General features: G+C 44.8%; 1 protein-coding gene across 1 annotated transcript in view; it reads left to right on the top strand.

Moving 5' to 3' along the window:
* The window catches only part of sorcs3a (sortilin related VPS10 domain containing receptor 3a), a 257955-nt gene that overhangs the window by 224858 nt on the left and 19325 nt on the right, over nt 1–13772 (top strand). Inside the window, exons 19-22 of the mRNA XM_075463343.1 lie at nt 3808–3994; nt 8573–8706; nt 9814–9937; nt 11011–11123. Coding sequence (XP_075319458.1) covers nt 3808–3994; nt 8573–8706; nt 9814–9937; nt 11011–11123 — 558 coding nt within the window. The remainder of the gene's footprint in view (nt 1–3807; nt 3995–8572; nt 8707–9813; nt 9938–11010; nt 11124–13772) is intronic.

Raw genomic sequence — 13772 nt, 5'->3', positions numbered from 1 at the left:
AATAACTGCTCATGCTCGATAAAAGCAGTAGCATTATGCCTTGATATCGAACATCGAGCAGCAAGGTCGGCTTGCTGGAACTCGTATTATGCTGAGGATATTCAAGATGGAACCACTCTCCTTGGCCTCGTTAACCTCTGGACGACCACACTGAGCTCGACAAACGGAGGCCGTCAGGGAACCAGAGCTGCTGTCGACAGTAGAGAAAGCTCATTGGTCCAATTGACACCTTTCACCGGCCAGATGGATTCTCATGAGAAATTAAAATTAAATTAAAACTATTCGTGGGTGCACCAGAATATCGCACCAAGCAGCAAGTCATGGAATCAGAAATCATGTCAGAATTACCTCCCTGGAATTGTTGGATATTTCAGTTTTGACAAAATATTAGGTAACACACTCTCTCTGCAGAGAGACAACATTGTCTTTGCTCCATCTGCGGCAGAAATGACCAGAAAGATGTTTTTGTTTTTTTTAAGTAATTCACAGCGGCAGCATCTTTTCTTGTCACACATCACCCTGACACTGCGGGTTCAGGTCTGACATGCACCTGAACAAGCCCCTGTCAGCCCGTACAGCAGTGGCGTCACTGTGAACCGACAGTGGTGCTCCAGGCTCGACGTGTTTGGATCGCTCAGCCCAGGGAGACGCACCAACACAAAGAGTGACATTTAGAGAGAAGGGTCAGCATCAGTCTAATGCAGATTAGTGAATCCCGTTGTGGCCGATACAGAAAGGAAGCGTAACACAGAATAAGCTGCAGACACTGAGAAGTGCTGAGTGACATTGGCATCACCAAGCCGGAGTTGTGTTTGCATGCCAGCTCATTACAGTTTGCAACAATACCCACGCTGTCAAACCTTGTTCTTCGCCATTCTCCATTCTTTCCAGCCTCGTATCCACAGTATCATTTTCCAGGCAGAGAGACGTGAAATTTCCCCAGAAGCCTCAACCAAACCTCCAGTGTTTCACACTCTGACGCACACAGAGAAGAGACTCCGGTTCGGATAGAGAGAGCAGGACGGAGAACAACAATAGTTTTTTTTTGTGTGTGTTTGTATTTATTGTGTGCTCTTTGGAGGAACTGGCATGCAAATGCAGAGTTACAAATGAAGATCCCAGAAGCATCTCGCTGCGATGTGCCAAGGGGAGTCTGGGAGTTTGACTTCACAGCCCGGGGAGGGTGAGTGCGGAGTCGGTTGCTGTAGCATCTGGAGCTACCAGCACACGCGCTGCGTTCCGGTCCTCACGCAGCACCAGAAGCGATTCCCAGAGGAAACTGCACATGCAGCTGAAGACTCACACACCATGCAAAGGCAAACATGGTCGATTGGATGCAGACGCAGACACACACGCATATAAAATTCAGTTTTTCTCTTTGCTCATTGTGAATTGATGTCAGCAGCTGATGGGAGAGGGGGCTGTTTACCACTTTATTCTATCACCTTTTCTTTTGATGGCACTCTTTAAGTGTTCTGCTGTAGTTTTCAAGGCAACATGCTTTCCCATTCCGGATTTTAGCTGCTCAACAGTCCAATAATGAAGCAAATGTTCTGAGTATTTATCCCTATTGGGATTTCACTCATGAATTAACAGAACAAATTCATCAGTTTGAAAAGATTCCCTGAAGAGAATTAGATTATAGATTTTAGAGAAAGTGTTTTTAGTCCTTGGCATGTGAGTGTTGACCAGATTTTCTAGGTTTTTGCAAGTCTAGAGTATTAGTAACTGTATTGTTGTAATGTTTTTCAACTAAGGGTCAAATAACTAAGCTTGGCATGTTGTTGTGAGCCTTCAAACCAACAGGGTGGCGAGAACTGCAGGTGATCTGCTAACAATGTGCAAATTCACAAACACAGACGGAGCCCGCTCATTATACAATGACCAAGAGCAGCACAAAATGATGCAGGCACAAGCACACCTGATGTGCGTCTAAGTAGACTAATCTACTGACAACACCGGCACAGCTTGGTGGTCCTAATATGACAAACAAAATATGCTGTTAGTACTGGTGCATTAGTGCGTCATGGCAGCTTTCCAGCCCGTGAGGTCAGTGTAACAGGAGTACTACGTCCAGGCCCAAATCGGTATTAGAAACCTAATTTAGGACATGTTTAGTGAGTAAAAATGCAGACTAAAACTCAGTGAAAACAGATTTTCACTTAAAGCCAAGCGATGGACATGCAGACTCAACTGATCCACACCCAAAAACAGCTCCGGGCAGTAGATGGATGACAGACACAGGATGACGGAGCCTGTTGACCGTAACATGCCTCCAACATGCCTCCAACATGCCTCCTGCATGCCTCCTGCATGCCTCCTGCATGCCTCCTGCATGCCTCCTACATGCCTCCTACATGCCTCCTACATGCCTCCTACATGCCTCCTACATGCCTCCTATATGCCTCCTACATGCCTCCTGCATGCCTCCTATATGCCTCCTGCATGCCTCCTATATGCCTCCTACATGCCTGTTCTGCAGGATTCTAAACACGTGATTTTAAGAATTTTAAGACCACAAATATATTCATACCAATATTGTGGGAATTCTAGATATTAAGATAATGAATGAACATTGTATCAAGGTAAATACTCTGTGAATATAAATTTATAAAACACGTTTGCTCAGTTTGTGGAGGATCATCAACTAATCTTTACCTTAGAATTCACTCAGTAGGGGCGGTCGGTGGCGTAGTGGGTTAAGCAGCCGCCCCATGTACAGAGGCTACAGTCCTCGCTGCAGCTGGCCCCGGTTCGGGTCCCGCGCCGGACGGCCCTTTGCTGCATGTCTTCCCCCTCTCTCTGCCCCCTGCTTCCTGTCTCTCTCCAATTATCCTATCCATTAAAGGCATAAAAAAAAGCCCCCCCCCCAAAAAAAAAGAATTCACTCAGTACATAAACATCTATTATTAAGGCGGTAATATTGAGTTATTATGGTGGTTCTTATGAAGAAGCATGAACTGTCAGCTCATTTTTTTAAATTGGTTTCTCACCCGTTCTTTAATTACTCCACATTTCTGTGATAAAGTTTGATACTTTTGAACCAGTAAGAAGATAATGTTCTCACATTGATCACAGTAATAATGTTTCTGATTACATTTTTTAAAATTCAACATCCTCTTCAGTAACTGGAACTTAAGCACAGCTGTCTGCATCATATTGGGTCAGTGTGGCAGACTGTAAACACTCAGCAGCCCAGTTCCTGCTTCTGAAAACAGCATTTTCTCACGAGCAGCACATCGCTTTATGCTTTCATATCTGTGCTAACATGAAGGTCACCGTCAGTCGAACATGAAGGTAAACACTTCACTGTAAATACTGTTTAATGATGATCGATTGCAGTTGTCGACTGTTATAGGCCCAGCAGCTCCATTAACTATTAATTTACACACAAGGGATGAGTATTTAACAATGATGTACAGTTATTATGAATTACAGCGAGATACTGTCATAAATCCCGCTGTTGTTTCTATGTAGTAGCCCACCACAACCACAGTGGGCTGTGGATGTTTCATCGAGCTGCTGCAGGGCTGCACCAGATTCTCACTGCAATGTCACCTCCAGTTTGAGCAGTGGACTGAGGTTACAACCAGTTTATGAAACCACCTGCACAGCCACACCCACATATCTGACTGTGTGATTAGAATTGACTTCAGAGATGTTTCACTTTGAGCTTCACAAAGTATTTTCCCTCACCATGACTCATCGCCAGTGCTTTCTATGGACTACATCATCATAGTAGCATGTGTTGCGGCTCTTTTTAGTATTTAGCTGAATGAGGCCCTGCTGTGCTGTGCTGTGCTTCAGGGGGACTCCATGCGGACAAACATCCAGCTGGATTTTGGTGACGGCACAGCCGTGTCATACTCCAACCTGAGCTGGACCGAAGAGGGGATCAAGCACAGCTACAAGTCTGCAGGAATATTCCGTGTCATAGCGCTGGCCGAGAACACGCTGGGTTACGACACCACAACACTGTTCCTGCACGTTACATGTAAGTGTCCAAGAAATAAAACATGCCGTGGTTTGCACTGGTAAACAGGTCTGCGTCAGTCTCTAAAATTCTCACACTTTTATTGCTGCGGGACAGTTTTCCTTCCAAAGTTGCTCTGGAAGTCTCTCGGGGTCATGCTTGGTCGGTTTGATTCAGTCGGTTATTTTGTAAGCACTAAACTGAACAGGCAGCAGTGTCTGCTACTGCTCTGTCTTTGAATATCCCATGACAGACATGTCACTGCATATTATTAATGTAGGATTCATGCAGAGTGTCAGGAAAATGTGTTGCTAAAAAGCACATTTAATCTATATTTTATCTACTCTTGAAACTACCTGTCCAGGCGAGGTGCCCAGCCGACTCACAAAAAGGTCCCTGGAGCAGACGCTGACACTGGGAGCTTTGAGTGAAAGACAAAGTGTATTTACAGGTGGGAGCTGTGGGGGGCCAGAGGGATCCACTCTGAGAGGAGAGGGGGATGGTTAGTGGAGGTCCAGGAGAGTGATTTATCCAGGTAAAGGTATTGATCTGTTCTTACTGAGTCCAGGTTGGGTTCCACAGGGGAGGGGAGGATGCTGGCTGTGGTGCAGTGGATCTGAGTCAGCGGTGGGGCGAGCAGGCAGGTTGGGGAAGCAGGTGGGTGTCTCAGAATCCACAAGAGAATGCTAAGACCTTAGCTTGGGAATCCAGAGCGAGGAGAACAATGAGGGAATCGGCACTGGCAACACAGGAAGGGAAGTACTCGAAGGTGATATGCCTCAGGAAGCACAGGAATCGCCCTAATTACCACTCAGTGGGGTTACATGGCACTGAAAGGATCGGATAATTGGCTAAATTACAATAAGAATGAGTTATTAAGTTCATGTAGACACCTTAATCTGACAAGAAATTGGACCGGATCGGGTTCCTCACGGTCGGATTAAGACCCCGAGATAACTCGGTTGAAAGTCAAAATAAACGTGCTTGTAGACGGTGAAGCACGTGGTGAATTAGACTTTGCGTTCTGCGCATGCTCGAGAAGTCAAAGGAGACGATATTACTGTTGTTGTCGCCGGAAAGAAAGAAACAACGCGATGGAGAATGCTCCGTTGTGCATCACGTTTGTGCAACAAGCAGCTCATCACAAACTAAATGTAGAGGGACGTAGATTCATCTTGCTCTTCCTTCTCCATCTTTCTCGAATGCCTGAGTTTGTTGTTGTTGTTGGTGGTGAAGAGGTCAACAGGAAGTGGCTCTATTAGCAATAGTTGAAATGGGTACAGCGCCACCTATCATACCGGGGTATGACATGCTTTGTGCCTATGATTCAATTCATTCACTGCCATATATCCAAGGATAATTACCCTTGCTCAAATAAGGAGCAACTCAGTCTTATTGTAATTTAGCCAATAGTACGATCCTTTCAGTGCCATGTAACCCCACTGACTGATGTAGAGACAATCTGACAAAGACAAGTTGCTCCTGACAATTCTTAAGAAGGCGTCTTCGGTGTGAGAGCAGGAGCTCAGCAGACTCTGCCCCAGGCTTCCTGGAAACCTGATCAGCTCCGCCTAAGACCCAGAAACCAATACACCACCACAGCCAAGCATGATGGTGACACTACCATTAGCAAAAGATAAGTCTGTTCAGACCATATGTTCAGAGTACTCTATGTGCTCAGTGCATTGGAAGTGGAAGATGTGGTCATTGGAGCTGCTGAATGTTGCTGCTCCACCCGGTTTAACTGATATTAGGTTAAATGGTTTCCAGCTTCAGCCTGAAACCAGCTCCACTCTGACTTCCTTTGAAGAGAGAGCTGAAAGAGATGTGTATGCTGCATTTAATGCATCTCTGATGTTGGAGCTTAGCACCTGAAATCATGTCATTTTCTACCTGCGTGGAGGAAAAAACACTCAACAGTTCAGTGTTATTTCTGGCTTTCCTCTGAGTTGTTTGTCTTTTTGTTCCCACCGGTTGGTTTATAAAGAGAGTATTTCATTATACTTACGGGCTAACATGGGTTCAGATGAATGGTGACCTGTTGATCATTGCTAAACTTAATTGTACTGAACTGCACTGACCTAAACACAAGATTACAGCACCTTTTTGGGAAAAAAGGTCATATCAGAGTTGCGAATGCAACTATTCCTGAGAAGAAGAACAGAGAGAGGAGTGAGCCTTTGTGGCCACTGCAGCTCATAACAGCACCAGAACAATAGCTCATTTAAAAGTGGAGCAAACATAATATTACAGGATTGTCATGCTTTTCCAGCTCATTTCAGACACAATAAAATGGTGCATCCTTTTACCTCTCCATGGGGATTACACAGCTAATGCTGAATTGTGTCTCTGTCATGTTAGTTACTGTTTCACTGATCTGTTCGATCCATTCTAATTTAACCCCATACGTCACCCACTGTGCTCTGTGTTAATACATTTATGACATTTCAGCTGGATTCATCGCACGGTGTAGGTGATGCTAACAGACCCAAACCTACAATGATTTCTCAGATGAGCACATTTGATGCCAAATGACTCTCGCTTTCTCTCATTCACACAAACAAAGTGCACATGCACAAAAACACACAGTGAGCATCACAAAGTGGGGATAAAGATTAGTTCTGGTTAAAGAGGATGAGCGTGAGCTGATGCCTCTGTCAGACCACAGCACTACACAAACCCTTCGCTGGAGGTTTTCCATGAAAGCAGCGTATTACATCTGTCCACAGCAGGAAACTTCATCCCTGAGATTAGTGTAAAGCAACCCAGGCCCTTGTCAGGTCCCATTAGGTTCTTAGAGGTTTCCGGCATTACCCTGAAGGTATCATGTCAGAAAATACATGATGTCGTCAACACATTTTCAGTGTCAGAACAGGACTTTTTTTAGTTGGTGTCTGTCACAGCAACAGACTGGTGATCAGGAGGGAGTTTTTGCTTGGACTGTATTCTATAAGTGATTCGGCTTTAGCCGCCGGGAGGCGTCAGGTGAAATACAGGCAAGACAGAACTGTCCTCTAATTTCTATGTGGAATAAACAGGAGTGGGTTCACAAAGAAAAGAGTGAATACTAATAATATTTCAGCATGTTGTGACTTGTTACTGGGGTGTTAGGGGATTTTACACACATCCATATGGACAGAAACACCATTCTGCGTGTCAGCAGCTTCCATCCTGAGCGGCTCAAACCGAGTCTTCTGGACAGTTCCAGCAAGCGCACAGAATTCATAACCAAGGAAGCAAGTTTGAGGCCAAATAGGAAGACATTCGGTCACATTAATAAGAACAGGATTTAAGAAAGGTTGCTGTTCAGACAGCAAACACAAAAGCCAAAAGGTTCAATGGTAAATAGACTTCTGGAGCTCTTTTCTAGTCTTGACCACTTATGCAGCATGTGTTAGTCTGTACAGCGTCACAGGCTGCACAGGGTTTTTTTATCTCGATCCCACACATTCACACTTCGACATGTGGTCCAGAGAGAGACCTTTACTCAAACAACCAACCGTCTGATTGGCAGACAACTGCTCTTCCTCCGTGGCTGCAAAAAAATGTCCCCAAAAGCTGAAAAAAATGCTCCCAGACAGACAAAAGAGAACATGTTAGATTTGGGATATTATTCACAACGACGGGACACCTCTCAACCATTAGATGTGCATCTTTACCTTTGGTCATCATCAGCCAGTTTCTCTGCAATAAACCAGAATAAATAAATGAAACATACAACCAGCCTCCAGCCTTTGTTGTTCATAATAAGCATCCTCTCACAGCTGGATGGGTTAAAAAGTAAACAGGAAACTGAGACCAACATCACACAAACATACAGTCTTTCATCTCTTGCCATCACAGCGTTCACATTGTTCCAACAACCCGCCATCTACCTCTTACCTAATCGGCAAACTTAGCGCACCTGCCAGCGTGAGGCTCAGTCTAATTGGGAAAGCATGGCTCACTTTGCAGATAGCATGAAAAATGTAGGCTCTAAAAACTGGAGGAAGAGTCCCGTAACAGATTCATTTAGGGTACGTTTGTCAGAGCTTTCAGACGCTGTGGTGTAAGTTACTTCAATATGTGATTTGTTTTCTATATAAACTTTTTTCCTGTTTGAAATGATGACATAAAAATCCTCAAACAGTCATCTCAGCCTGAAAAGAATAACTTCCCACAGTCAAAAGTGGTGCATTTCTCTCCATCCCTTCATATTAATGAACCTTGAGGCTTCCTCTGTTAAGTTGGGTTTATATATTTGATCTCCATTGATCTTCTTCACTTATCCTGTCCACACTTTTTGGGGATGGATTGTAGCTCAGAACGCAGTGGACCCGGGCAGATTGAAGGCGTACTGCAGAGCTATCACATGCAGACTCAATCACATTCACACTTCTGGATTATTTAACATTTCCCCTGTGGGAGACGTGGCTTCGACTTATCAACGTGAGGGTGTTTGGAGTGTTTTGCTCACAGAAACAAGCATCACGGCCCAGTTGCCTTGGATTTGTGATCTTGTCATTTGGCTTTTTGGGTCTGAGTGAGAAACTCACTCTCAGGTTTGCCTCATGAAAGGTCACTGTGCACGTCACCTCTTCTTTGGTGTTTCTTTCACAGGTCCAGTAGAGCATGTCCAGCTTCTTGCGCCCTTCGTGGTCATCAGAAACAAGGAGGTGAACATCACAGCCGTGGTCTTGCCCAGCCAATCCCGCTCTGTCACTTATTTCTGGTGGCTAGGCAACAGCACTGAGGTAATTTCTGAAGGACGAGGCTCGATAACTCGTATTCTGCTTTTAATTTCTGCTGCAAACTGTTTGTGTCATTTTCTTTTTTGCAGTTGAATAGACAGCTGCAGATAACCAGCAGTTGGGCTCAATAAAAGCTCACTACCCTTATAATAAAGTATTTCTACTTTAGGTAATGTCACTCTTTCCGGAGTGTGTGCGTGGGAGCTGTTTCTGTCTTCTGGAATCACTCAAACAGCAAAATGCAGAGAAACTGAGCTTCAGTTAGCTTCCACTATTCCAAAGTACCACATTTCATCCACCGCTTAGCCCTGACTTTATCCAGGGCCACCAAAAGTTGTTTCCAGTTTGCTTCTATTGATCAATCACGTGTGTTGTAGATTACGACAGAGATCTTCCAGCACACCCGACCCGTTCATTTGAATCAGGTGTGCTGGAGCAGGGAAACATGGAAAACATGCAGGGCGGGTGGGAAACACTGTTCTAGAAAACACTGCTTTCAGTTATGCGAGTGGTTTTATATGACAGGTCCATCATTTTGGACCAGACTTTCATCCATCCTTCCATTTAATCAAACTCAGGGTCGCAGGGCCACATAGAGACGAACAAGACAAACAACCATCCACACTCACCATTTTAGAGGAACCAGTTTATCTGACAATTTTTTTTTCGCTGATGGGAGAAAGCCAGAGTACCCAGAGGGAACCCACGCCTGCATGGGGAAAACATGCAGACTCCACACTGAAAGGCCCCAGCAGGGATTCCAACCAGAAGCCCTCTTGCTGTGAGGCGATGGTGCTAAACACCACACGATGGTGCAGGCCTGGTTCAGACTTAAATATCTCAAAAACCACCTGAAAGAGTTACATCAAAGTTTGCCCTGACACTGATAAACCTGAGTATTAAAGGGATAGTTCGCCTCTTTTGACATGAAGCTGTATGACATCCCATACTAGCAATATCGTTTATGAACATTTTCTTACCCCCTGCTGCTCATACAGCTTCATGTCAAAAGAGGCGAACAATCCCTTTAAAGTCTGATAAAGAGGACACTGGTTTTACCACAAGCTTGAGAGGTGCAACTGGAATTTATATTTAACTTTGTGCCTCCAGCCGGTGATAACGTTGGATGGGAGCATCTCATACACCTTCAACAGTGAGGGAATGCACACGATAACAGTCCAGGTGTCTGCAGCCACCACCATTCTGCAGGACACCAAGACCATAGCAGTCAAAGGTCAGTATTTACCTGTGCTCCTGCAGGTCGTAACGCTCCTGCAGGTCGTAACGCTCCTGGAGGTCGTAACGCTCCTGCAGGTCGTAACGATCCTGCAGGTCGTAACGCTCCTGGAGGTCGTAACGCTCCCACAGGTCGTAACGCTCCCACAGGTCGTAAGGCTCCCGCAGGTCGTAACGCTCCCGCAGGTCGTAACGCTCCCGCAGGTCGTAACGCTCCTGCAGGTCGTAACGCTCCTGGAGGTCGTAACGCTCCTGAAGGTCGTAACGCTCCCGCAGGTCGTAACGCTCCCACAGGTCGTAACACTCCTGAAGGTCGTAACGCTCCTGCAGGTCGTAATGCTCCTGAAGGTCGTAACGCTCCTGCGGGTCGTAACGCTCCTGTGGGTCGTAACGCTCCTGAAGGTCGTAACGCTCCTGAAGGTCGTAATGCTCCTGAAGGTCGTAACGCTCCTGTGGGTCGTAACGCTCCTGAAGGTCGTAACGCTCCTGAAGGTCGTAACACTCCTGAAGGTCGTAACGCTCCCACAGGTCGTAATGCTCCCCCAGGTCGTAACGCTCCCACAGGTCGTAATGCTCCCGCAGGTTGTAACGCTCCTGCAGGTCGAACGCTCCCGCAGGTCGTAACGCTTCTGAAGGTCGTAACACTCCTGAAGGTCGTAACGCTTGTCAGTAACACCAGTTTTGTTGTATTTTCACTTGTGTCTTGTGTAAAACATCTCTGAGATATAACTGCTACTTCTCGAGTTTAATTTATCACATTACAGTTGAAATCTCTAAGGAATGTGTCTTTATTTGATATAAAAACGATTCAGCAGCAAGTACCTGTAAAATGCAATGATCCATCACCAGAGGACGGTTGGCGTAAAGCTATAACGTTTTCTAATTATCAAGAAGTGCATGTGGCACATTTAGCCAAAGGGAAGTGCGGGGATATGAGGAAACCCTCTTCTTTTCATCAAGTGTGAACTACCTGAAACTCGAGCAAAATGACATCTGGCACAGCTCTCTTAGAATAATACCCTCAGATCGGCATGAATTAATAGCTGATTCTCCCCCGACTCTTCTTCACAGAATTCTTCAAATCTCTACTTTTATCTTTCTCCCCTAATCTGGACGAGTTCAACCCCGACATACCCGAGTGGAGGCAGGATGTGGGGAGAGTAATTAAGAAGGCTCTGCTCCAAGTGAGTGAATTTAATTCCTCTCTTTCTCTGTCCTTCGTCCATCCCTGTCTTGTCTGTCCTTCTTTCTTTGTTGGCTTGCTCTTTCATAATTATCTCCCATACCTCTTTGCTGCCCAATACTCTGGGCTTGCTGAGGCGGCAAGCGAACGCCCTCGGGCCACCCCGCGATTCATCATCAGACAGGTGTGAAGAGCCTCTGCCTTTCTTAACTCCCTCGATGGCTCCACAATTCCTAAATTTTAAAAGTCACAGATTAAATTATCTCGGAACTTCGTGCGCAGGGGTTTTGTTGGAGGCCTAAGAGTAACGATACCTGTCACTGTGTCCAATGCACTTGAGCGTAGGAGGGGGGCCGGTCCTCTCGGTATGTGTGGGAAGCTCACCTATTATTGTGAAGTGCTACTCATCTCCCCATTCACAGCTCATGAAAAGCAGGCTGTATTTGATGGCTGTGCTTGAAGCCATCTCAGCAGCATATCGAGCATTAGAGCTGCAGGTGGAAGCTTTTGGAGGAATATTCAATCGATGCAGCAAGTTATGTCTAAATTATTCTACCTAAACTCAATGACTATGGAGAGAAATTTCTGTATTTGTTAAACAAATAAATAAACATATTTGTATTTATTTTGTATTTTCTGATTTAATCATATGAAGCGAAATCTGGAATAATTAAAAGTCCCCTGGAAGGCATAAAAGATGCTTCTAAATTTTTCAACAAAAAAAGATTTATTTTTCCATTAAATTACGCCACCATATCTGTTGTTGTTTGTGTTGTAATGCTTTGTGGGAAGTGAAGTTAAGTGGCTGGAAGGACTTTGGTCAGGGGACCCTTCAGTGAGATAAATGTGACTGTTGTTCAGCCTTTTTAGTTTAAATGACTGGGTCATAAGGAGTGAAAACAACTGCTTGAAATGCAAACCAAAACACAGGAGAAGTGAGAAAGCAGCAGCTGCCTCTCTGAGCAAACCTTAGCTTTCAGAAATCAGCTGTTTGGGGTAAATGGGCTTAGTGAGCCTAGGGGCAAGTGGCTTTGGCTGAAGACGCTTCAAAATAATTAGTGCAAAGATTTATGGGACTGTTGCTTTCAACTCCAAGTTGTTCACTTATGACGCTGCTGTGTTTCACTTTTGTTGTTAGAACTTTGATTCTTCGGGTTTTCAAAGTTTGAATAGTTAAAACCAACCTGCTGCTGCCCTAAGCTGCTAGTGTCAGCTGATTCCAGCATCTCAGGGTTTATCAGAAAATATTATTCATGCTATTTTACCATAACTGGAATTCCTTGTGCATCAGCAGCAATGTTTCGGGGGTTGTGATGCGAGCCCATGTGCAGGTTTGCAGGAATATACCTTTTCTTCTTTTTTTTCTTGAAATCTGTGCTTTGCTTTACTTCCCTTGTTGTTTTTAGATTTGCACAACCTGATCTCACACCAGTTGGCAACAGCTACACTGGTTCACTGCTCGAATGTTGAAGTTTCACGTTAAAAACTCAAAAGCTTTACATTCGGTATAATATCTGTGACTTGTTCCAGACCTTTAAAAATATGGGGATGCAGCTTTCATGTCACTACATGACTATGTCGACATTCCACATCCAGTTACGTGATGATGTAGAAACACCTCATTATTTGCTTTGTTTTTCGTAACATTTGTGTTTGACGTCTACATGATGACGCTAACATTACACATCTTGCTACATATTCACACGGACGTTAAACACCTCGCTACGTATTCACATGGACGTTAAACATCTCGCTACGTGTTCACACGGACGTTAAACACCTCACTATATATTGACACGGACGTTAAACACATCGCTACGTATTCACACGGACTTTAAACACCTCGCTACGTATTCACATGGACGTTAAACACCTCGCCACGTATTCACATGGACGTTAAACACCTCGCTACATATTCACATGGACGTTAAACACCTCGCTACGTATTCACTCGAACGTTAAACACCTTGCTACGTATTCACATGGACGTTAAACACCTCGCTACGTATTCACACAGACGTTAAACACCTCGCTACGTAGCTACGTATTCACATGGACGTTAAACACCTCGCTACGTATTCAAACGGACTTTAAACACCTCGCTACGTATTCACACGGACTTTAAACACCTCGCTACGTATTCACACAGACGTTAAACACCTCGCTACATATTCACACGGACGTTAAACACCTCGCTACGTATTCAAACGGACGTTAAAAACCTTGCTACGTATTCACATGGACGTCAAATACCTCGCTACGTATTCAAACGGACGTTAAACACCTCGCTACGTATTCACATGGACGTCAAATACCTCGCTACGTATTCAAACGGACGTTAAACACCTCGCTACGTATTCAAACGGATGTTAAACACCTCGCTACGTATTCTCACAGACGTTAAACACCTCGCTACGTATTCACATGGACATTAAACACCTCGCTACGTATTCAAACGGATGTTAAACACCTCGCTACGTATTCTCACAGACGTTAAACACCTCATTACGTATTCAAACGGATGTTAAACATCTCGCTACGTATTCACACGGACGTTAAAAACCTTGCTACGTATTCACATGGACGTCAAATACCTCGCTACGTATTCAAACGGACGTTAAACACCTCGCTACGTATTCACATGGACGTC

The sequence above is a fragment of the Odontesthes bonariensis genome, chromosome 4 (assembly GCF_027942865.1).
Source record: "Odontesthes bonariensis isolate fOdoBon6 chromosome 4, fOdoBon6.hap1, whole genome shotgun sequence".
Classification (NCBI taxonomy): Eukaryota; Metazoa; Chordata; class Actinopteri; order Atheriniformes; family Atherinopsidae; genus Odontesthes; species Odontesthes bonariensis.
Note: the sequence above shows the minus strand (reverse complement) of the source record. Positions and strands in the feature narration are given on the sequence as shown.